At 47.2% G+C, this 26030-nt stretch overlaps 1 protein-coding gene across 19 annotated transcripts in view; it reads right to left on the bottom strand.

Moving 5' to 3' along the window:
• Positions 1 to 26030, bottom strand: part of LOC101932594 (metastasis-associated protein MTA1) — a 384146-nt gene that overhangs the window by 280635 nt on the left and 77481 nt on the right. For 13 of the 19 annotated variants that reach the window (XR_010590039.1, XR_010590040.1, XR_010590038.1 and 10 more), the window contains exons 4-8: positions 21479 to 21604; positions 18311 to 18473; positions 15117 to 15190; positions 7638 to 7718; positions 3668 to 3727 (exon numbers count right to left, since the gene is read on the bottom strand). Coding sequence is in view for 14 of the 19 variants with exons in the window: in XM_065555722.1 (XP_065411794.1) it covers positions 3668 to 3727; positions 7638 to 7718; positions 15117 to 15190; positions 18311 to 18473; positions 21479 to 21604 (504 nt within the window). In the remaining 5 variants the exon portion in view is untranslated. Of the gene's footprint in view, positions 1 to 3667; positions 3728 to 7637; positions 7719 to 11544; positions 11761 to 15116; positions 15191 to 18310; positions 18474 to 21478; positions 21605 to 26030 lie in introns of those variants that run through there. The other 6 variants (XM_065555724.1, XM_065555708.1, XM_065555709.1 and 3 more) reach the window with 5 other exon arrangements.

Here is a 26030-nt window from a genome sequence, read left to right as displayed (position 1 = left end):
AGCTTCAAAAGTTTTGCCTAGGGCCTGGAGGTGGTCTAGGTGGGCCCTGATTCTGACCCTGCTGAGGGCCAGTCGACCTCCGTCTACCACCTCGTCCCCACCGTCTGGGGAAGTCCTGTCTCGGACGAGGAGGAGGAGGGTAGAACCTCTGTGGCTGTGGCCTAAATGGCCTGCGTTGGGGTCCTGGAATATGCTCCCCAAGGAGCGCATCATGGTTCTCGAGTCCTTGAGGCTCTGTAACCTAGAGTCCGTCTTTTCCGAGAACAAGCCTTGTCCGTCAAACGGCAGATCCTGCAGGGTCTGCTGTAGTTCTGGTGGCAACCCCGAAACCTGGAGCCAGGAGACACGTCGCATAGCTATCCCTGATGCTAGTGTCCTGGCAGCCGAGTCCGCAATATCTAGGGAGGCCTGTAAGGAGGTTCTAGCCACCTTTTTGCCCTCCTCCACCAGGGCCCCGAACTCCTCTCTTGAGTCCTGGGGGACCAGCTCCTTAAATTTCCCCATGGAGTTCCATGAGTTATAGTTATATTTGCTTAAGAGCGCCTGTTGGTTTGCTGCTCTAAGCTGCAGACCCCCCGCCGAATAAACCTTGCGTCCAAACAAATCAAAGCGTTTGGCGTCCTTTGATTTGGGCGCTGCCGCCTGCTGTCCATGGCGCTCTCTGGCGTTCACTGATGAGACCACCAGTGAACACGGTGGGGGATGTGTGTAGAGGTACTCATATTCTTTGGAAGGAACAAAGTACTTCCTCTCTACACCCTTGGCAGTGGGAGGGATGGAGGCCGGGGTTTGCCAAATGGCCGTAGCGTTAGCCTGAATTGTTTTGATAATGGGTAATGCCACCCGTGTTGGGGCATCCGATGAAAGGATGCTCACCACCGGGTCCTGCACCTCCACTATCTCCTCAGCCTGTAATTCCATATTTCGTGCCACCCTACGTAACAGATCCTGGTGGACACGAAGATCTATAGGAGGTGGGCCTACGGGTGTTGTACCCGCCACTGCCTCGTCTGGGGAAGATGAGGACGCCGCCTCAGGAGGTAAAGGACCTGAGTGGGGTTCCGGCTCCACGGGACTCGGAGATGCCGGATCTCCTGCACCAGGATCTGGCTCCTGCGTGGGCGTTGGGGCCAGGGCCTCCATACCCCCTGGAGGGGGGCGGGAAATGGTGGCCTCAGGAGCCCTGTGCTCAGAGTGAGCCGAGCGAGAGGGCGCTACTGGAGCCCCTTGAGCCTGGTGATAAGCCCAAGGAGTCCAGAAAGACCAATGCATAGGGTCTTGTCGCAGGTCTTCTGCCCCTTCCTGCCAATGGCCCAAGTCGTCTGCTGGTTGACCTTGAGCATGGTACGCTGAACAGGAGGCTCCTTCAGACGAGTGCGACGCCGATCTCGAGGGCCAGGGTGGTGCCGAGCGTGTGTGCAAAGAGTCGCCCTGATACGGTGCCGAGTGGTGCCGACCCAAGGGCGAGCGACCTCTGCGCGGTGCCAGCGAACGGTACCGGGATTGAGAGCGGTGCCAATGACCATGTCGGTACCGAGACCCAGACCTGGACGACGAAGATAGTCTGTAACCACGGTATCGGGAGTGGCTTCGCAAATGTGAGCGGCGCTCGTACCGGTGCCGGGAGCTGTGCCTTGACTCCGACCGGTACCAGTGCTCGGGTCGGTGCCGAGAAGAAGACCGGTGCCGGGAGGTAGATCTATGCTGCGAGTATGACTGGCGCCGGGATGGAGATTGGTGCCGGGACTGCGAGCGGCGTCGAGACCTGCTCCACGAACGGAAGCGGTGCCGCGAGTCCACGCCCGGAGACGGGGTGCATATCAGGGTAGGCTTGCCCCTGGACTGTACTGCACGAAGCGGTGCCGCAGGTTGAGAAGGTGCCGGCTCCGTGAGTGCGATAAGGTCTCGCGCCGTGGCGAACATCTCCAGTGTGGAAGGGAGACAGGGCTCCACCACTTGACGAGGCGGTGAGCCAGTCTGCGCCGGACTCGACGGCTCCACACCCGGTGCCGGAGTCAACAGTGCTGATGGTCCTTGCACCTTCTGGCGATCGGGAGCCGGGCGCGGCTCTACCCCTGCAGGGGTAGCCGGTGCCTGAAGGACCGCAACGTCCTGAGCCTTACGGGGCCTTTTATGACCGGGAGACAGGGACCGGCGCCGAGGGGCTTGAGGTGGATGCGGTGCCGAGGGAGGACAGTGCCAAGGTACCTTCCCCGCGTCTGCCTGCGGTGCAGTACCGGACGGTGCCGCTGGGGCGCTACGCACCGAGGTGCTTGGTGCCGGAACCTTGTGCACCGAAGGAGGATCCGGGCTAAGTGCTGCCTCCATGAGGAGCTGCTTAAGTCTGAAGTCCCGCTCCTTTTTCGTCCTTGGCCTGAAAGCCTTGCAAATTCTGCACTTGTCCGTTTGGTGAGACTCCCCTAAGCACTTCAGACAAGAGTCATGGGGGTCTCCCGTTGGCATAGGCCTAGCACATGTTGCGCACGGCTTGAAACCGGGAACCTTGGGCATGAGCCCGGCTGTGCGCCTGGGAGGGGGAAGGGGGGAAAAATAGCCCCCTTAACCCCCGCTAACTTACGAAAACTATAACTATTTATGCTAGTAATCACAACTAATCTAAAGAACACAACTAACAACTATCTACAAGAAACAACGGGTAAGCTAGGAGAGTGGAGGACAGCTATGCCGCGCTCCACAGTTCCAACGACCATCACGGGTGGTAAGAAGGAACTGAGGGGGCGGTATATATTCAGCGCCATGAAGATGCCACTCCAGGGGGCTCCACAGCCGACCCACCGGGGGTTGCTAGGGTAAAACTTCTCCGACGATCGTGCACGCGGCGCGCACACACCTAATTGGAATCGATATGAGCAAGCACTCGAAGAAGAAACAGTGATTTTGATAGGGATGTTTACTTGGTGCCATGAGACATGGGGAACCCAGCAACTTGGGGCACCAGGGGGGGTCAAGCTATGTTTGGAAGCATAAAGTACCAAGGTGGAATGAGTTGCTTTCAGCTGAATCATCTGGCTAGTTACTTTCCTGTGGGACCATTTACCTACCTCATTGGGACCATGGTGGTTGTGTTTGGTGTGTTTCATATGGATGGGGCAGTCCAAATTGTGTGAACTGTCGGGCTGCATTTGCATCTGATGCTTTTTTAAAATTTTCTTTACATTTTCTTTGTATGTCTCTGTCATCTTTTTTCATCTTTTACTGGATGGGGATTTTTTATTTGTTTGTTTCCTCTGCATATTTTGCAAAGCTTTTATAATAAGTGTGATAAGAACATAAACTGTGATCTAACTTAATGGGCAACGAACACTAGACTACTAGTCTTTGAAAGGGTCAAGTATGATTGCAAACCAGTCTGCAAGCAAGAGGGTGCTCAAGTGTCTTTTAAATCTTTGACAAAACTGCACCCAGAAAATCTTGACGGTTTTTTGAAATTAGCGCTGAACCTGCCCTGCCCAACTGAGGTCCAAACAGAGCTTCAGAATGTTGGGCAAAGTCAGTGGGGAACTTAGGACACTTCCCAGTACAGATGTGAGAACAAAGGAAGGAAAGCAAAAGAGAGAAGGGAGGAAAAACAGCCTGAAAAGAAGCTGAACCCATGAAGCAGTTGAATGAGTATGTCTGAGGTATAAGTGAGTGTTAACTAACTTACCTCATCAGATACTTTAAACCTTCTCAGCAACGCCACCACTTTCTGCTTGAAGTTTTGTTGCTGTAAGTCAAGAACACTTTTACATGAATACGGCAAGAGGGAATGCACAAGTGCACCACCACAGCTAAAAATGGATACACTGACTGCTCCTAGGTAGAAACATGTATGGGGCTGAGCCACAAACCAAGGAGCACTGCTGCCCTTTCTCCTACCTATGTGCCATTCCCCAAGCAGAGCAGAATCCCCCAAGGTACATGCTATCCTATCCATGTTTACATCAACTCAGTTCCAGCCCTGACTGGTTTAGCCTTACTGCACCTCTGTGGGCTCCCAACATACATTAAACATTGCACTCAGCTAGCCATGTGTTTATGTATCTAGCGAAAAGACAACATTTTTTAGACTGCCAGTTAGTCACAAGCTGATGAATGCTTGTGTGAGTGCTTGAGGCTGTTTTTCTGCCTCCTTAATGCAGAAGTTCCACCTGCCTTCAGAGATGCAACTAACCCTTTTCCACAAGGGAGCAGTGAGTTTTCACACAAACTTTTACAGTTGATGGGGGTGTCCCAGTCTCCCCCATGTGGGTGACTGGAAAGTAGGTTCCATAGCAAAGATCTGCAGTTCATCTTGGCAAAGTATTTCACCCTAACAGTGGAGTTGTAACAACTTGGGCGGGTGGAGGGGTTTGGATGTTTGACAAGCCTTTTGGTTTGCCAGAGTCTGTGCCTCCTGAGCTCTGAATGCAGAGCTTCACTCAAAACAATACAACCCAAAGCACTGGGTTTTGCCTAATTTCTACCAAAACCCATAAGCCCCTGGCCTGCAGCAGGATGAAACTAATCTTAACCTTTGCAGAGAGTTTAACAAACCTGGGATGTTTGGCTTTAGCAAAAAGTTTTGCAAAACTCTGGCCCATACATGTTTTCACTAGACCTCCTGAGAGAACTGGCATGGTCTAGCTGAACTATGCAAGAGTGGCAGCTATTCTGAATGGGGGAAAGCAATGTCAATGGGCCCAGCCTTAGTGAAGGCTAGTTCCTCATTTTGCTGGCTATTTCCCTCTCTGCAACTTCTACTGTCTGTGTTCATACACAGTCTAGCCGAGAGATTTTAATTCTATATTTAAGCACCTGCCCGATTCTCAGAAGTGCTGAGCACTCAGCAGCTCCTACCGACCTTTTGAAAAAAATTAGACATGCCTAAATATGACCTCAGGAAATTTTTTTAAAAACCTTTGCCTATAAGTAGGGCCCTACCAAATTCACGGTCCATTTTGGTCAATGTCATGGTCATAGGATTTTAGAAATCGTGCATTTCATGATTTCAGCTATTTAAATCTGAAATTGCACAGTGTTGTAATTGTAGGGGTCTTGACCCAAAAAGGAGTTGTGGGAGGGTCACAAGGTTAGTGTGTGTGTGTAGGGCGAGGGGAGGCGGGGGGGGAGAAAGTTGCAGTACTGCTACCCTTACTTCTGAGCTGCTGCTGGCAGCGGTGTTGCCTTCAGAGCTGGGGAGCAGTGGCCGCTGCCTCAGAGCCAAGCTCTGAAGGCAGAGCTGCCGCCAGAAGCAGCTCAGAAGTAAGGATGGCATGGTATGGTATTGCCACCCTTACTTCTATGCTGCTGCCTGCAGAGCTGGGCCCTCAGTCAGCAGCCGCCACTCTCCAGCCGTCCAGCTCTGAAGGCAGCAGCACAAAAGTAAGGGTGGCATGGTATGGTATTGGCCGGGCACTGCCTTCAGAGCTGGGCGCTCTCCAGCCGGCCAGTTCTGAAGGCAACGCAGAAGTAAGGGTGGCAATACCACACCGCACCCACAACTCCCTTTTGGGTCAGGACCCCCGATTTGAGAAACACTGGTCTCCCCCGTGAAATCTGTATAGTACAGGGTAAAAGCACACAAAAGACCAGATTTCATGGTCCGTGACGGGTTTTCCATGACTGTGAATTTTGTAGGGCCCTACCTCTAAGTTCTTGGCATTATCTACAAACACCATGGTGTGGCTACTATTAGGTACAGTTTTTAGTTATGACTTTAGGATGACCATAACAAAGCCACTAGATACACAGTTCCCCTCAAACAAGTGAATTTAGGCCTGGTTTGTGAAATTCAGGCTGCAACTGTTTTCATAAATATGTGCTGTGTGGGGTATAATGATAGAATGGCGCAAATTGTGGTATAAATTGTTCACTGAGGGGTGCAGGGCCAGGGAAACCTCAGAGACCCCTGTGGCTTTGCTTCAGCAAGTCTCCTTCTCAAGGTCTCTCTTTGAGGACTGACAGAGTATTAGGGTTCACGTATGTGAGTGGGAGCAGGAGCCTCTTTCGAGTTTTCTCCTTTCCTTTTACTGATTTTACTAGAAATCAGTTGGAAGCAACAAAGCACATTTGGGGATTTTTTGATGGTTGGGGTCTCTGGTGATTGGTTCCATATAAGATGGGGGGAAAAAAATGGAGTCTCCTTCCTTGGAGGTTTTTAAGGCCCGGCTTGACAAAGCCCTGGCTGGGATGATTTAGCTGGGAATTGGTCCTGCTCTGAGCAGGGGGTTGGACTAGATGACCTCTTGAGGTCCCTTCCAACTCTGATATTCTATGATTCTATAAGTTTGGGGATGGATAACCATCCTTGTCAAGGGGCTGTGTCATCTCGAGTTACGCAGGCCATCTCAAACTCAGCTTTCCACGATGCGCCCCTCTCTTCCCTGCCCCATATTCTGCAAGCACCAAAGAGTCTAAACTAAGTCTATTTAGAAAGTTCTCTCATAAGTTTTTATTCTTTTTAAATATCGGTCAGTCTCTAAGGCTAGGCTGCCTTATTAGTTAACATACAAGCCTCTTCCCCTGTGGAAAAAAGTTAACAGAAATATTAGTTTAGAAAATGCAGCTTTTATGTCTTTTTATTCAGTTATGGGATTGCAGTTTTCAGATCCAATATCTGATTAATTGCCAGGACTAGAAACAAATTATTTATATCATAAGAAAGCTGCATTACTTATTGATCAAGATGCATAATTCTGTCACAAGATAGTTAAAAAGATCCTAAAACTGTCACTGATCCAGGCCTGAACAGCTAGTAAACCAACATCTGATGATTTTTCATGATCCTCATTTAGGGGAAGAAGAAACTTCTTTTGGTGGCAGATTTCTTTTATTTGAAAAAATGTGGCCTATTCAGAACTCTCTCAGATGTTTGATGCCAGAAATAGTGCTAGTGGAGGTAGATAAGTGTGTAGACTGCGCTTCAGACCTACTCTAAGGTCCAAAATAAATCCTGCTTATTCCATGGTTGCTGCAATAACTCAGTGGCTAGAGTTACTGTAATCTCATATGTGGCACAAATACTGTATACAAAAAAACTAAATCATCATCAAGGTTGCAGCACTCAAAGGAAAGTTAAGGTTTTATGCTAAAATTTAACTGTCCCCTTGTGTGCATATATTATGACTGTATGTAACTGCACATCATTTACCAGACAATAGTATCTGACGAGTCCTACAGCCTGAACTACACACGTGCCATCTTGCATTAACCCACTTCATTATTTCATACCTAATCTCCATTATTTCACTTTGAAATGCTCATTTGGGCTGAATTCACCCCCATGCAGAGGGCCAGCAAAAGGCCTATGCCCCCACTTCAAGCCTGCTCGGAGGCTTACAAATGCATGGATCTTGTGTTAGCCTCTGCACAAGGTCAATTTCACCCTTAAATGATTTTCATGGGGGTCCTCTCACTTTACAGGCAAACACAAGTGATACAAGATGGTACACTCAGAGAAGGCTGTCAGTATCTGCTGTGGTTTGATTGGTACTTTGATCACTTTGCTAGATTTTAGTTCTGGACTTTCCCACCTCCTGTGATTATCTCTGATTTTGCCATTGGGACCACTGTGTAAATAGCTCTGTAAATCTCTTGAGCTGCATGCAAATCCTGGCCAAACCCCTTCAGTGTTAGTAAAACTAATTTCCACCAACCCTGGTTATGGACGTCGTTCTTACTATCGATCTCCGCTGTTTCTTTGGCTTGCCCAGCTCATATTCATCATCGTCCAAATCCTGCACAGAAAGAGGAGTCGGATTTTACACTTGCCTCAAGAACAAACAAGGTCTGTTTTTTTATTATTATGCAAAATGTTTCATTTCTGCAACAAAACATGTGCCAGGGACTGATTAGTATCATACGAGTGCACAGGAGAGACTGGCTAAAGCCTGGTCTACACTACAGGGTTAGGTCGACCTAATTATGTCAGCGTCTACACTACAGCCGAGCTCCCGCTAATGTTAGGCCTGGTCTACACTACGAGGTTAGGTCAAATTTAGCCATGTTAGGTCGATTTTATAAGGAATGCATCTACACAACCAACCCCGTTCTGTCGATCTAAAGGGCTCTTAAAATTGACTGCTGTACTCCTCCACGATGAGGGCAGTAGCGCTAAAAATCGACCTTCCTGGGTCGAATTTGGGGTACTGTAAACGCAGCACTATGAAATTCGATGGTATTGGCCTCCGGGAGCTATCCCAGAGTGCTCCAATGTGACCGCTCTGGACAGCACTTTCAACTCCGATACACTAGCCAGGTATACAGGAAAAGCACTGGGAACTTTTGAATTTCATTTCCTGTTTGGTCAGCGTGGTGAGCTCAGCAGAAGAGGTGACCATGCAGTCCCAGAATCAGAAACGAGCTCCAGCATGGAGCAAAAGGGAGACACTGGATCTGATTGCTGTATGGGGAGAAGAATCTGTGCAGGCAGAACTCCAATCCAGCAGAAGAAATGCTGATATATATGCCAAAATCGCACAGGGCCTGGTGGACAGAGGCTACACCAGGGACACACAGCAGTGCCGCATGAAAATTAAGGAGCTCAGGCAAGCCTACCAAAAGACAAAAGGAGGCAAACGGCCGCTCCGGGTCAGAGTCCCATACATGCCACTTCTATGATCAGCTGCATGCCATTCTAGGGGGGGACCCTACCACTACCCCACCACTCTCCGTGGACTCCTGCAAGGTGGCAGCCTCACGCAACATAGAGGAGGATTTTGTGGATGAGGAAGAGGAGGAGGAGGAGGAGGAGAACGCACAGCAGGCAAGCGGAGAATCCGTTCTCCCCGGCAGCCAGGATCTTTACCTCACCCTGATGCCAAGACCCTCCCAGGGCAAATTGTTCCCAGACCCCGAAGGCAAAGAAGGCACCTCTGGTGAGTGCATATTTGTAATTACACTACAGGGGTTAAAAGCAATTGTGTTTAATATTTGATTTGCCCTGAACAATTGGAATGCATTCGTGGCCAGTACAGCTACTGGAAAAGTCTGTTAACATGTCTGGGGATGGAGCGGGAATCCTCCAGGGACATCCCCATGAAGCTCTCCTGGAGGTACTCTGAAAGCCTTTGCAGAAGGATTCTGAGGAGGGCTGCCTTATTTCATCCTCCACGGTAGGACGCTTTACCACGCCAAGCCAGTAGCAAGTGGTCTGGAATCATTGCAGCACAAAGCATGGCAGCAAATGGTCCTGGGTTTTGGTCACATTCATGCAACATTCTGTCTTTATCTTTCTGTGTCAGCCTCAGGAGAGCAATATCATTCATGATCACCTGGTTAAAACAGAGGAATTTTTGTAAGGGAACAGTAATCCCCTGTTTGGTGATCCCCGGCACATTAGACCCTGGTCATGCTGGGCTGTTTGCGCTTGACTAAAAGGGATCATCCCGGAGAACAGCCACATGGGGGGGAGGGATGTGCTGCACATCCACCCCAAAAACACAGTCCCTCCTTTCAAACGGCAACAATAGCCCCTCCTTTTAAACAGCTAACCCAACTGGCATTGGTTGCTATGGGAAAGGAGGGTGCTGCAGTTTGAAACCATTCCCACATGTTATGAATGTGGAAGAAGCCAACCTCGCATACCCTTTGGCTTACAATGTCTGCCTGGAAACTGAATTCGGTTGTCCAGCCATGTGTGATGTGTCTCCATACCGCCAGGCGCTCAATATAAAAGGCAAAATGCGACCTTGTACCTAAAACACATGTGCTGTCTTCTGCGAATTGCTTGATTCACTGTGAAAGAGTCACCCTTTCGTTCTCAGAAATGTATCTTCTTAAATTCTACTCTCCCTTTTTCCCCCCCTGCAGCTGCAAATGTTTCTATGCTCCCCGTATCAACTCCGTCCCTGAGGTTATCGCAGATTAGAAGGTGAAAAAAAAACAACACACTCGCGATGACATGTTTTCAGAGCTCACGCAGTCCTCCCGCACTGATAGGGCACAGCTGAATGCATGGAGGCATTCGGTGGCAGAGGCCAGGAAAGCATACAATGAGCGTGATCGGAACATGCAGGAGGAGATAGATGCTGAGGCTAAAGGGGGAGCGAACGGACATGATGAAGCATCTGCTAGAGCTGCAGGAAAGGCAACTAATGTTCAGAACCCCGCTGCATCCATTGTGTAACCGCCTGCCCTCCTCGCCAAGTTCCATATCCTCCTCACTCAGATGCCCAAGAACACGTGGGGTGGGGGGGAAGCTCCGGGCACCCAGCCACTCAATTCCAGGGAAGCAACAGAAGGCTGTCATTCAAACAGCTTTGATTTGTAGTGTGGCTACAATAAGCTATGTGGCCTTGTCCTTCCCTCCTCCCCCAACCCACCTGGGCTACTTTTACTAGTCAGCGTTGTCAGTGATCTCAAGGTTTTTTAATTAATAAAGAATGAATGGATTCAGAACAATAGCAACTTTTTCCTGTGTCAGCTGTGGTCGAAGGGGGGGGGGGGATTGGCTTACAGCAAAGTACATTCACCAAAGGGGGCTACTTTGTATCAAGGACAAACACACACACACACACACACACACCTGTCACACCATAGCCTGGTCAGTCATGAAACTATTTTTCAAAGCCTCTCTGATGCGCAGTGCGCCTACCTGTGCTCTTCTAATTGCCCTGGTGTCTGGCTGTTCAAAATTGACCGCCAGGCGATTTGCCTCAACCTCGCACCCTGCCATAAATGTCTCCCCCTTACTCTCACAGATATTACGGAGCACACACAAGCAGTAATAACAATGGGAATATTGCTTTTGCTGAGGTCTGATCTACTCAGCAAACAGCGCCAGCGCCCTTTTAAACGTCCAAAGGCACATTCTACCACCATTCTGCACTTGCTCAGCCTATAGTTGAACTGCTCCTTACTGCTGTCCAGGCTGCCTGTGTACGGCTTCATGAGGCATGGGAGCAAGGGGTAGGCTGGGTTCCCAAGGATAACTATTGGCATTTCAACGTCCCCAATTTTCTGGTCTGGGAAGAAAGCCCCTTCTTGAAGCTTTCCGAACAGCCCGGAAAGAAAGGAGTGTCATGCACCTTTCCCAACCATCTCACGTTGATGTCGGTGAAACGGCCCTTGTGATTCACCAGTGCTTGCAACACCATTGAGAAGTATCCCTTGCGGTTTATGTACTGTTTGGCAAGGTGGTCCAGTGCCAAGATAGGGATATGCATTCCATCTATTGCCCCACCACAGTTAGGGAACCCCATTGCAGCAAAGCCATCTACTATGACCTGCACATTTCCAAGAGTCACTACCCTTGTTAGCAGAAGATTATTGATTGCCTTGGCTACTTGGATCACAGCAGCCCCCATGGTAGATTTGCCCACTCCGAATTGATTCCCGACTGACCAATAGCAGTCGGGCATTGCAAGCTTCCACAGTGCTATCACCACTCGCTTCTCAACTGTCAGGGCAGCTCTCATCTTGGTATTCCTGTACTTCAGGGCGGGGGAAAGCAACTCACAAAGTTCCATGAAAGTGGCCTTACACATGCGAAAGTTTCACAGCCACTTGGAATTTTCCCATACCTGCAACACTATGCGGACCCACCAGTCTGTGCTTGTTTACCTGGCCCAGAATCAGCGTTCCACTGTATCAACATGCCCCAATGATGTCCCAATTGCCAGATCCAGTGCTTTCAGGAACGTCTGTGTCCATGTTCTCCTCACAATCTTCCTTTTGCTGGGGGCTCCTAGCTAGGCTCTGCACATACTGCAGGACAATGCGCGAAGTATTTACAATGCTCACAAAAGCAGTGTGCAGCTGAGCGGGCTCCATACTTGCCGTTCTATGGCTTCTGCACGGGTAACCCAGGAAAAAAGGCGTGAAACAATTGTTTGCTGTTGCTTTCAGGGAGGGAAGAAGGGAGGGATGGAAGACTGACGACATGTGCCCAAAACCACCCGTGACAATGTTTTTGCCCCATCAAGCATTGGGAGCTTAACCCAGAATTCCAATGGGCAGCGGGGACTGTGGGATAGCTACCCACAGCGCACCACTCCGTGAGTCAATGCTAGCCACGGTAGTGAGGACACATTCCGCTGACATAATGCGCTTATTGGCAGGACCGGCTCCAGCGTTTTCGCCGCCCCAAGTGGCAAAAAAAAAACAAAAAAAAAACCCCACAACACAAAACAAAACAAAAAAAAGCCGCAATCAGCGGCACTTCGGCGGCAGCCGAAGAATGAGGCGGCAATTCGGCGGTGGATTCCTTGGTCCCACTTGGAGGGAAGGACCTGCCCCGAAGAGCCGGATGTGCCACCCCTTTCCGTTGGCCGCTCCAAGCACCTGCTTGCTGCCCTGGTGCCTGAAGCCGGCCCTGCTTATTGGGGACACGCACAATCGACTGCATAAAATCGGTTGCTAAAGATAGACTTCTATAAAATCAAACTCACTTCGTAGTGTAGACATGCCCTAAGTGCCCTACTATACTGACATAATTCAACCTCCATGAGAGGTGTAGGGCTTATGTCAGTGTAGTTAGGGTGATGCAGTTTCTGTGTAGACATTGCTTAACTTACATGAGCTGTTGGTTCTCATTCTTGTCAATTTTCAGCTCTGCGCTGGAGCCATGAAAGCTCCATGCTGTGAACCCCGTGCCTGGCTGTCATCCCAGGGCATGTGGGGTGTGTGAGGTTGCACTCTATACGATTTTATGAAAATATGCTAATGTAACTGGAATATGCTTCATGCAAAAGGTCTCTTGTAAGGTATCATCACAAAGCTTATAATCTACTGAGTGTGATCATCCTATTTGTATAAATGTACCACTCTTGTATCTGAAACTAGAAATATGAAATATAACTCTGAGGGCCTATTGTAATTATGCAAAGTGTGGGCCATTAATGGTGGTTTGGAATCTTGACTCCCATTAACCAGGACAAATGACTGCAGATGGCTGTAAGTCTTCCTGTATACGTGTGTGCTGGCAAGTGGGTAACGAAGTCTTACAGTGACATGTGATCATGTCAACTGAACTGGAATCCATCTTTAACCTGGTACTTTTCCATTGAGAAGGAGGGTGGGGAAGGTGGGAACCCAGAGGGACAAAGGATTCCCGCCTTAAGCAAAAGATATATAAATGGGTGGAACAGAACAAAGGGAGAGCCATCATGAGGAATCCCCTAGCTACCACCTAAGCTGGAACAAGGGCTGTACCAGGGGAAAGGACTGTGCCCAGACTAGGAAGGCGTCCAATCTATGAAAGAGACTTATTGAAATATCTCTCAGGGTGAGATTTTTACCTGTACTCAGTTGTATTACTGTATTAGGCTTAGATTTGCATGTTTTATTTTATTTCACTTGGTAAATCACTTTGTTCTGTCTGTTACTATTTGGAACCACTTAAATCCTACTTTCTGTATTTAATAAAATCACTTTTTACTTTTAATTAACTCACAGTATGTATTAATACCAGGGGGCGGGGGGCAAACAGCTGTGCATCTCTCTCTATCAGTGTTATAGAGGGTGAACAATTTATGAGTTTACCCTGCATAAGCTTTATACAGGGTAAAACTGATTTATTTGGGGTTTGGACCCCCCATTGGGAGTTGGACATCTGAGTGTTAAAGACAAGAACACTTCTGTAAGCTGCTTTCAGTTAAGTCTGCAGCTTTGGGGCAAGTAATTCAGACCCTGGGTCTGTGTTGGAGCAGATGGCCACGTCTGGCTCAGCTAGACAGGGTGCTGGGATCCCGAGATGGCAGGGAAGGCAGGGGCAGAAGTAGTCTTGGCACATCAGGTGGCAGCTCCCAAAGGGGGTTCTGTGATCTAACCCGTCACAGAGGCACCAGCTAGAGCCCAGCTGCTGCCCAGGCTCCCCACTCCGAACCAAGCTCTGGGCCAGCCACCCCCCACTATCTCCTTAAGTCAGTGGAAGCACTCCTGATGAGGATGCACACCACCAACAGAAGAAGGGCAGCGGGGACATGAAAAAGCGCAGTAACTTCTGAGGGGGCTGTAAGTGGATCTAACATAGGTCGAGTTAAGCTTGTAGTGTAGACGTGCCCTCAGCCTTCACCTGCAGGGTTTTAAGTACTGGGGAGGCAGAGACTGAACCCTGAATAAAGACAAGCAAAGGATTGTACTGATCCTGCATAGAGAAAAGCAGAGAGAACTAAACTCTAGGAGTACTGCATCTTGCTGAGCAACCAGGGCTCAGACACGTCAACACAAATACCAGCACCTCTCTGAAGCCACTATCCTTTTCTCTGGAATCTCAGCTTTCCCTTACATCAGTCTCTATCTGCAATGGTGCAAAGCCCCAAAAACATGAGCGGAATACCCTGTGCTAAGAGGAGTCAGCAGACAGCCCAGAATACCCTGAAGAGGTGTCAAGTGCCTCATTGTGCCAGCAAGACAATAACTCGGAGGCCTATTGGTAATTCATCATTTGAAAGTCAACACAATGATTTTGGCCCTCATGTAAGAAAAGAAGAGGGAAGGTCACAGACGGGACCATTTACAGAGAGTGATCCCTCATTTTGGTGACACAAATGGGTGGCATTCGGGAGACACTGTCACTCCACTTTCCACACACTGAAGATGCAGAGCCAAGGTTGGAGCCAGAGCCATTTTGAACATCTGCATGACCTATCATGAGCAGTGTCTCATTCCGGCGATTCACATGGGTTGAGTGTGGCAGAGTTCCACCACCTTTCTTGCCCCAATTGGACCCATCAGAGGCTGAGGCTGCTTAAGAAGCAGCCCGGAGAGATCTCTGTTGTGACTGTCTTTCTAGCCATGGATGTCCAAATTGCACAGAGTTCAAAGGAAGGGGAAAACACTGGGGAGAAAAATAATCTATGCACCACATACAACTACCCACTGCAGTACAGATTTAAAAGTTATAGATCACGTGCAAGTTTAATTCTAGGCTGTAGGGCCCTGTGACATGGTGTACAGGTCCTCTGAGGCCCCCTGCTGGAGGCCTTGTGATCCTACCACACCCCGCCCCAGAAAAGGAACAGCAAAGGTGGGTCCCCCAGGCCTGCCTAGAAAGGCTGCAGAGAGGGAGCCAATCAGAACACCGCAGGCTCAGTTAAAAGGAGCTGCAAGAGCTCAGCGATTATCATCAGTTTACACCCTTCTGGGGAAGAAATCCTTTGTAGAGCATTGAACAGCAGCTTCTCATACAATACCTGTCCATGGACAGCATCATCACTGGCTTCCTGCTCAGAAGAGAAGCTCTCATACTCTTCTTCAGAATAGTTATCTGTAATGTAAGGAAAGGGCACAAAGTCTTATAAGACTCTCTTTGGAAAGAAGGGGAAGCCTTGTTGCTCAGGAGAGCAAACTTCAAAAAATTCACCTGGCTAACATTCCTAGAATCAAGGAATATGAACATTTGGGGAGAAGACTAAGGGCGTATCTTTTAGCTGCACTAGAAAGGTAGGATGAGAACTTCCCACAGAGAGAGCGAGTATGATAAATACTCAGCTAGCAGACAGGAAATTCACCCACAAAGTAGAGAAGGTTGGCATGCAGGTAGGCCCTTCCCCTGGAGGGAGCCAGTCTGCAATGCCCACCCCAATAGGAAATAAGCAGGGACTGCTGCCATATAGTCCAAGATGGAGTGGGCATCACTCCGCCTCGACCCATGGGGCAACTCAAGCTACACACTTCTCCAGGATTTGTTCCCCTAACCAGGCACAACTGCAGAACCAAATATGGTGAGTGGAAAAAAGATCCTGTTCCTTACTGAAATGATACACCAAGTAAATTGTCTCACTCTATTCTGGACTCCAACTAGGCATCTGTGTGGTGCATGCCCATGTATCTTGCAACATGGACTTCCTATCTGAAATCAGAATTAAGCCATCACTTAAAAAAAAAAGAAAAAAAAAAAAGCCCATGAACTTACTCTCCAGAAGTGTGCAAGATTTAGTCACGTGAGGTAAACCAGAGTAACAAGGGAGTCTAGCCTCCAGAGATCATGCAGTAGAAGCTATCTATGGAAGCACTTCTCATCTTGGTTTTTGTAACAGCCAGTTGATACAGTAGTCACCAACCAAAAACAGGACAAGGAGATAAACATTTATATCTAACTTACTAATGGAATTTTCAATGCACACTGCCCCATACTATCTAAGTGTCTAACAGCAAAGCAACAGTTCAAAATATCACCAGCTCCAAACAGGTCTACTTCCTTGGAGTGTCCTTCAGCTCTCAAGTGTCCTTGAAAATGTCCTCTCTCTCCCCCGAGTCAGTGAGGAGTCAGTTTGTGGTCTATTGATGCATACACATACTATTTCATTTAACTTTTAGTGTTGTGCTTCCCATTTGTACTTTGGTTCGCCCCTGCAGGGAGAGTTTCTCTAGATTTTTATTTTTTTATGTTACAGTATTTGGTATAACAAGTGTATGGTGAATGTGCCAAGTGCTCATAACAACTTTTGCTCCAAACAGTGACGTTAAGCGAGACCAAACTGGAACCAATCTATATTCTGTTTAGATATGTTGTAGTGAGCTCTTAGTTTAATGCTGAGAGTGTGCAGAAATGGAACCTTGGAAAACCAACTGCAAAATGGGGTTCCTATGGCTCCCTGATGATGGTGCTTGTGTGTATGATGCAACAGAGAAGGGAATTGAACAACATGGGCCCCAATTCTGTTGCTCCTTACATACATCACGAAAACCTCTTTCATATTACTGTAGAGTTATAGCACTGGTAAGAACTGGTACTGATTTGTCCTAGAAATTAACTCCATTTGCCTGCGATTCTACCACTAAACACTAGTCTTCAGAGTGCAGAATTGTATACCATTAGCTACAAACCCTCCCCCGCCATCCCTCAGTCCAATCCCAAATGTCAAATAATTACATGCTATTGCCATGGTGTCAATGGGGGCCGCTGCTGCACTCCCATCTCCAAACATGCGCTGCCATACCCAGTGTCAGCTGAGGTTTATTCTTTTATAACAAAGATTAAACAGAAGGCAGCCTTAAGTCAATACCTGGCCCCCAGGCTTCAGGGCCACTCCTCCCAGGGGTCTCTGACACTCCAGCTCCTGGCAGCTTCCTTGCCTTGTCCAGGTCTGCTTCCCTCTCTTCCTGGAACCCCTGGCCCCCTTGCTCTAGGGACCCACCACAGGAGTTAGCTCCACTCCAGTGTGACCTCTACTGACCACAGCTCAGCCTGTCTTGGTCCTTCCTCCCCAGCTGCCTACCAGCAGCCCTTTATAGGCCCTGGTGTAGCCCAGCCCCCGGTGTAGCCCAGCCCCCATTAATTAGCTGGATGAGGCTCACCTGCTCCAGCCTAGGGAAGCTGGGCTCAATCTATCTGCAGAGACCAGCTACCATGTGATACATGGTAAAGAGGTAAGGAAATCTGAACTAGTGCCAGATGAGAATTTATCAAGAACCAATGGAGCACAGGATCTCAGAAGCCATGGGGTTTGTCTACATGGTGACTATCCACTGTAGCTATTCCAGGCTAGCGCCCCATATAGACACACTCATTCTTTACTGAGAGTGCCTTTTTGTGGTTTAGCTTGATCTTCAGTAAACAAGCCCTAGGTCAGAGAGGGAGGAGGGATAGCTCAGTGGTTTGAGCATTGGCCTACTAAACCCAGGGTTGTGAGTTCAATCCTTGAGGGGGCCAATAGGGATCTGGGGCAAAATCAGTACTTGGTCCTACTAGTGAAGGCAGGGGGCTGGACTCGATGACCTTTCAAGGTCCCTTCCAGTTCTAGGAGATGGGATATCTCCATTAATTTACAATTTATTTTTTTTATTTACAATTTAGAGGATTTTACTTCACAGAGAATGTGGAAGAGGAGGAGAACAAAGCTGATTTCCATGGTTATTTGCAGTGCTCTGTTTTGGTTCCTCTTCACCCCTCACAACCTGCTGGGTCAGGAATTTCCTAGACCACATTGTAGTTTTTAAAAAAAAATATTTAGTTCTTCTCTTTCCAAGCCCTTCCCTCCTTCAAGCCATTTGGTTATCACTAAAATGCAGAAAGTGGCACATTGTTATTTGTGCTGTTTGAAGGCCCCCTGCAGGACCAGGGCCCCACTGGGACAGGCACTTTACAAACATAAGGCAGTCCATGCCTTACGTGGTTTGTTTGTTTGTTTTTTGAAAGCACATGCCATCTGAAGAGACCAAGAGGAGGGATGGGGAAGGGGATTTGACATGATGGGGAAGGGAGCAAGATGGTGGCATAGACAAGGCCAGCTTTAGACTTTTTCTGTTTTATTTATATCACAAAAATGTAAGTTGAAGAAGTTTCCAACCAGATGGGCTTTCAGGGAAAAGGAAGGGATTGTCGGGGGAAGAGACGGGAGAGGAAATAGACGGGCTTAAGTTCAATAGAGGGCATATTTTTTACCTGTGGACTTGATCTTCTGGCTAGGCTGCATGGTGCTGTCTTCATGGTCTATTGGCTGACTAGACAGTGAGAAGATCCAGATCTCTGCTACTTTGGCCGTGGTTTCCTTGATGTTACTGAAAAGGCTCAGAACCTGGCCTCCTTCAGACGGGTGCTGCATCACCTGGGATTGGGGAAGTAACAGTCTTGTATTTAAATATTGTGGACCTGATTCCCATCCACTAACATTGGAAGAGTTATTTAAGGAGTTACTCTGGGTATGCAAGAAGGCTAAAATGCCTGGGTCTAGAACAGGGGCAGGGAAACTTTTTGGCCTGAGGGCCGCATCAGGTTTTGGAAATTGTATGGTGGGCCGGGCCGCCCCACCTATCCGCCCCCACTTCTCACCCCCGACGGCCCCCCAGGACCCCTGCCCCATCCAATCCTCCCTGCTCCCTGTCACCTGACCGCCCTCAGAACCCCTGCCCCATCAACCCCCCTCTCCTTCCTGACTGCTCCCTCGAACCTCTGCCCCATCCAACCACCCCTTTTCCGTCCCTCACGCCGCCCCATCCACCCCCTCCTTCCTGATAAACTCCCAACCCCTGCCCCCATTCAACCCCCCTGTTCCTGCCCTCTGACCACCCTGACACCTATCCATACCCCCACCCCCTGCCCACCACCCCAAACTCCCCTGCCCTCTATCCAACCCCCCCACTCCCTGCCCCCTTATCGCGCTGCCTGGAGCATTGGTGACTGGTGGCGCTACAGCCACGCACCGCGCAGCACAGAGCACCGGGTCAGGCTGGGCTTTACAGCCCCGCCCCAGGAGCTTGCAGCCCCACTGCCCAGAGCATTGCACCAGTGGGGGGGCGAGCTGAGGTTGCGGGGGAGGGGAAACAGCAGGGGAGGGTCTGGGGGCTAGCCTCCTGAGCCAGGAGCTCAGGGGCCGGGCAGGTGGGTCCCACGGGCCGTATTTTGCTCACCTCTGTTCTAGAAGAACCACCAGCTATAGACACTATTTAAATGCTATTTCAGAATTTACTTGGCTATCAACTCAAGGAACTGGCAGGGATAGAAGATTTCAGTTTGACATGTGATCAGATCATACTGAAGCATGTTATTGGATTACCCTCATTATTATTTGTTAGCTTGCCACTAATTTTAGTGATCATTAAGTTATCCAACTCATGAATTCCTAAACAAAAACCCTCCAAATCTACGTTAAAGCCAGCTGAAGAAACCATCCGCAGTGACCTTTCCCTGGACAAGCACATTAGGTGCTTTATAGAACAAACTGAAAAAAGCAAGTCCGTGCCCCAAACAGCTGACAACCTAGATGTGACAATGAACTGGTCAAAGCATAGGCAAAGGGACATCTTTGGGGCTCTATAAAAAATGGAATTTGCTTCTTCATTCTTTGCCACCTTCAGCGTGATGATGATCACACCTTCCTCCTATAGATTCTCTTCTAGGCTTCCAAGACTGTCCCTCTTGTGCTCTTCCTATCCATCCAAATGCCCTTTCAATAGCACCTCCCCTCCTGGTCTTTATCAGTGTTCCTCAGGACTCTATATCTGGCCCCCTCCTATTCTCGACCTTCCCCCCGGGTGACCTCATCCACTCAAGGATTTAACTGGCCACCTTTATGTTGGTGATTCACCAGTCTACCCCTCCTACCCTTAACCTATCTGTTCAGTTTTGCATCTGACATCAGCAGGGAGAAGAAGAAAAACTCTTGTAAGAATTAAGAAACTAAAAATTCCAGGATGTACTATTTATAGGGTGCTTTATCAGAAACTGGATTTTTTAAGTTTGGAATTTTTTTGAAATTCACTGCTGACAATCTCTTCTAGGTTCAAACACATAGCAAATACTTCACAGATATTTAGCATTTTCATATCCTCTGCTGTCAGAAGTGACAGAACAGTAAGAAAAAGTATTATATTTCAACAGTGAATGCTTAACATTTTAAAGAGATTTGCTCGTGAGCTTACTTGAGTGCTGCTCATATTTTTTAGTTTAATTTCCAATTATTAACAATGAACCAAACATGATACAAGACAAACAAACAAACAAAAAGGCCAAAAATTAGGATGTAACCGAAACTCAAATGCAGTAGTGAAAACGTATTAAAAGCACAATTCACACAAAATAAATCTGTAGATAAATCAATCAATTATCTAAAAGCACAAGAACCTAGCATGATTGCAGTATAAAACCATTTCATTTAGCAATAAATTCTCCACTGATGGAACTAAATTTATGGAATGAAATTTTCTGGAAGATTTCTATGCTAAGTGTAGTATGGCAGGTTTCTACTACACAATGCTTCTAACACTATATTTTTAATATTTACAAGTACACAGCTGCGTAGATTAGGGAATAAAAAAATTAGAGTGGAGCTAACTGAAGTTCAGTGGATACCATAAGCATCTCCTGCAACTACTGATTCAAAGTTGAAAGTCAGCTTGCTTTGGTCATCTGCTTTCCATGAATATTCAAGCAATCAAGTTGTATTAACAAGAATGACCATGAAAAGTAAGCTTCAAGATTTCAATGCCTGAAAATGGTGGAAATTATACAATCAAGGTGAACTATCATCACGCACATGCAGAAAAGGACAGAATTAAGATTGCATAGGCTACTTTGATTTCAGCATTTCCTACCTTTGAAATGCTGGACTTTGCAACCTTAATGTATTTGGATGGAGTAAGATAAAATGTGTTATTTATGTTCAAGAATTCAAGAAACAGACAGATGTTAGCTCAACTGAATTAAATTTACTGCATCTTTGGTTGACTGTTCTTGTGCATTATTTTTTCAGAATATTTATTAGAAGTGCTTAAACTCTCATGCCAAAGTGTGTTTTAAAGACAAGGGGAACAATAGCATATTTGGGCAAAGTACTTGGAACTGAGCCCGAACCTTAAAAATGCTAAGAGAAATAAGCCAGCCCTTGCTTCTCCTGCTTATATTTTATAGAAAATACACAGCATTTATTACTTTATATTATTTCCATTAACACTCTTGCCCTATAAACCTTGGTACACTTGAAAAGTGAGACACATATGAAAGCCATCTAGGTACTTTTCTCAGAAAAGAATGGTAGCCTTGGATTTAAACTGAGGATAAAGGGCATATGCTGACTCCATCCGAACGCTTTGAGTTGTGCTGATGAACATCTACCTCAGCCATGTTGATGGAGCCCACTGCTAAAGTCTTGTAGCCCAGAATCGTTCGGTTTTTGTATCGCTTCCTCCTTTGCAGCATGATCTGAAGCTTGTTGCCTTCTCTTTTCAAGAAGTGAGGATACTGAAGTTAGAATACAATTTGAAAAAATGTTACACTCCTTGTCACTAGCTCCCAGCTACCCCATTTACAGCTGACACACACTTGTGCTTGTTAAGGTTAAATACCTTGCCCAGTCCCAGTGCTTTTAAAGATGTTTACAGTTCACCTAATCTTTTGTTCTAGGAGTAGCAGCAGCAGCTGACAACTCTGCACTGGTTCCAAGGAAGACCAAGCTTTAGGTACTTCTGACTGAAAAGTTTTTACAGCCAAACATTCTCTTTTCACCACTCTGTTCATTCTGCCCTCACAACACTGAAGAACGCAAAATAATTACTCAGCTTACAAAAACAGCTCTGCAGAAGTGCTTTCAATGGGTCTCTAACAGAACATGAGCTTGTTTGGGTGGCTGGTAAGGGAAATCTGTTTGTGTAAACCTCAATTGACCTATATACATTATACAGGAAAGGAACTGGCCCAGCCAATCACAGCACAGGGAGGCCTGATCTTCAACTGTACGTTTATTTCTCATGTAAGCAACTTCCTGAATGGCTGGCGTTTTATGTGCACAATGTCCTCATGGTTATTTCTCAGTAGACAAACTGAATCCCTGCGTGCTGTCTTGCTGACAGCTATTTGCAAGAGTGCAGAGATCTGTGTAACCACTAGGGCTGTTGATTATTCACAGTTAACTCTCACGATTAACTCAAAAAGATTAATCACAGTTTCAGTTGCACTGTTGAATAGAATACCAATTGAAATGTATTAAGTATTTTTGGATGTTTTTCTACATTTTCAAATATATTGATTTTAATTACAACACAGAATACAAAGAGTACACTGCTCACTTTATATTTTTATTACAAATATTTGCACTGTAAAAATGATAAACAAAAGAAATAGTATTTTTCAGTTCACCACATACAAGTAGTGTAGTGCAATCTCTTTACCATGGAAGTGCAACTTACCAATGTAGATTTTTTTGTTACATAACTGCACTCAAAACCAAAACAATGAAAACTTTAGAGCAGGAGGGGGCAAACTTTTTGACCTGAGGGCCACATCTAGGTATGGAAATTTTATGGTGGGCCATGAACACTCATGAAATTGGGGTTGGAGTGCAGGAGGAGATGATGGCTCTGGCTGGGGGTGTGGGCTCTGGAGTGGGGCCAGAAATGAGGAGTTAAAGGTGCAGGAGGGGGCTCAGGGCTGGGGGTTGGGATGCAGGGGGGGATGAGGGTTCTGGCTGGAGGTGTTGGGTCTGGGATGGGGATGATGGGTTTGGGATTTAGGAGGGTGCTCCAGGCTGGGACCAGAGTTCAAAGGGTGGAGCAGGGGGTTGGGGCATGAGGGTTCCAGCTGTAGGTGTGGGCTCTGGGGTGGGGCAGGGGTTTTGGGTGCAAGAGCTTGCTCCAGGCTGGGATTGAGGGGTTCTGCAGACAGGAAGGGGATCAGGGCTGGGGGTTGGGGCCCAGAAGGGGGTCAGGGTTGCAGGTTCCATGCGGTGCTTATCTCAAGCAGCTCCCAGAAGCAACAGCATGTCCCCCCTCCAGCTCTTATGCAGAGGCACGGCCAGGCGGCTCTGTGTGCTGCCCTGTCTGTAGCACCACCCCTGCAGCTCCCATTGGCCACAGTTCCTGGCCAATGGGAGCTGCGGGGGTGGCGCTTGGGGTGGGTGCAGCATGCAGAGACCCCTGGCTGCCCCTACGCGTAGGAACCAGAAGGAGGACATGCCACTGCTTCTGGTAGCCACGTGGAGCGTCCCGCAACCCCGCTCCCCAGCTGGAGCGCGGGAGTGGGGCAAGCCCCAGATCCCGCTCCCAAGCAGGAGCTTGAGGGCTGGATAAAATCGGCTGGCAGGCCAGATGTGGCCCGCAGGCTGTAGTTTGCCCACCCCTGCTTTAGAGCCTACAAGTCCACTCAGTCCTACCTCTTGTTCAGCCAAACACTAAGACAAACAAGTTTGTTTACATTTACAGGAGATAATGCTGCCCACTTATTTACAATGTCAACTGAAAGTGAAAACAGGCATTCGCATTGCATTTTTTTAGCCAGCGTTGCAAGGTATTTACTTGCCAGATATGCTAAACATTCATATGCCCCTTCATGCTTTGGCCACCATTCCAGAGGACATGTTTCCATGCTGATGATGCTTGTTAAAAAAAAATGTGTTAATTACATTTGTGACTGAACTCCTTGAAGGAGAATTGTATGCCTCCTGCTCTGTTCTATCCGCATCCTGCCATATATTTCCTGTTATAGCAGTCTCGGATGATGACCCAGCACCTGTTGTTCATTTTACAAACACTTTCACTGCAGATCTGACAAAACGCAAAGAAGGTACCAATGTGAGATTTCTAAAGATAGCTACAGCACTCGACCCAAGGTTTAAGAATCTGAAGTGCTGTCCAAAATCTGAAAGGGACGAAGTGCACAGCATGCTTTCAGAAGTCTTAAGAGCAACACTGAGATGCGGAAACTACAGAACCATCAAAAAAGAAAATCAGCCTTCTACTGGTGGCATCTGACTCAGATGATGAAAATGAACATGTGTCGGGCGGCACTACTTTGGATTGTTATCAAGCAGAACCCGTCATCAGTATGGACGCATGTTCTCTGGAATGGCAGTTGAAGCATGAAGGGGGATATGAATATTTAGCGCATCTGGCATGTAAATATCTTGCAATGCTGGCTACAAAAGTGCCATGAGAATGCCTGTTCTCACTTTCAGGTGACATCGTAAACAAGAAGCGGGCAGCATTAACTCCTGCAAATGTAAACAAACTTGTTTGTCTGAGCAATTGGCTGACCAAGAAGTAGGGCTGAGTGGACTTGTAGGCTCTAAAGTTTTACATTGTTTTATTTTTGAATGCAGTTTTTTTCCTACATAATTCTACATTTCTAAGTTGTACTTTCATGATAAAGACATCGCACTACAGTACTTGTATCAGGTGAACTGAAAAATACTATTTTATTTTGTTTTTTTACAGTGCAAATATTTGTAATCAAAAATAATAATATAAAGTGAGCACTGTCAACTTTGTATTCTGTGTTGTAATTGAAATCAATATATTCGAAAATGTAGAAAACATCCAAAAATATTTAAATAAATGGCATTCTACTATTGTTTAACTGTGATTAATTTTTTTAATCGCTTGACAGCCCTACTGACCACCCAATGGTTCTCTCTCAAGAGCCAATCCTGCACCTCACAGGTGCTGACAGGCCTGGCAGAGTCTGGCTTGTTCTTCAGGGTGACAGAGTTGTGTCCTGTCATCACCAGCAAGGCCAGGCAGTGTGACTGAGGTGCTGTCAGGATTAATACCCTGGGCTTCCAACGTTTGGGTTTTGTTTTTAGTAACTACACAGCTGTTCCTGCTGAGAACTCTTGGCCTTCACTTCAGGGCCAAGTATCATCTATGGGAATTTCCTTTCTGAAGTGTCTGACACACTGAGACCCAGTGGTGGCAGGATACCCAGCAAAACTCCTTGTGGTTCACGTGTTCTGGAAAGGCTGGGCCCCGGGAGTTTGAGTGTTTCAATCAGTACGCAAGATCCGGTTTTATTATTAAGTAATAAACTTATTTAAAATGGAGTCTGTACACATGGAAAAGCACCTTCTCACATAAGAATACAGTACACACAAAAGAACTATGTTACAAGAACAGCCAGGTTGCAAAGTCAAGCATTTGATCTGCCTGGGCATATGCATTATGATACAGTATTTAAATACATGATCACATAATTTTTCTACTGTGCCACATTCAGTGCACAGGATGGACTCTGCTAACAGAATGAGTGGCCACACAAGGTTTTTTCCTTGTTGTTCAATGTATGCAGTAAATTAGCCCTGGGCCACACTATTCAAACCCTACTCTGAAAATACAATTATTAATTGCCTTGCGGGCTTTTCTATGGTGATCATCACTAATGTATGTGAAACACTCAGATACTATAATGAATTTATTTTCAAAATACCTTTGTGAAATGAGCAGTGCTATTATCTTCATTTTACAGACGGGGAACTGAGGCATCAAGAAACTAAGGTCAAGAGAATCCACAAATTTTAGGTCCCTGATTTGAGATGCCTAGGACCTGATTTTTCAGAGTACTTAGCATTATACATCACTTCATACATTCAAAGCACAGCTCTGCACTTCAAAGCACTTCTGCAAATTAGACCACAAAGCTCAAGTCAGGCACCAAGAAAATGAGGAACACAATTAGAGAACACATCTTAAACAACTTGCCCAGCAACTCTGTGACAGAGGCAAGGATAGAATCCAATTTTCCAGAGCAGCATTCAACTGCGCTAACCAAGCTCTCCTCCCCCTGCCTCATTCACCACACACCTTCAAACTTCTGCAACAACCGAGGCAGAGGCCCTATAGACAACAGCCTCCTTCGTTACACAGGCCTGATTCATCCTGAGAGCACCATCCATCCTGTG

Source organism: Chrysemys picta, chromosome 8 (assembly GCF_011386835.1).
Source record: "Chrysemys picta bellii isolate R12L10 chromosome 8, ASM1138683v2, whole genome shotgun sequence".
Lineage (NCBI taxonomy): Eukaryota > Metazoa > Chordata > Testudines > Emydidae > Chrysemys > Chrysemys picta.
This window is presented reverse-complemented; position numbering and strand designations above follow the sequence as displayed.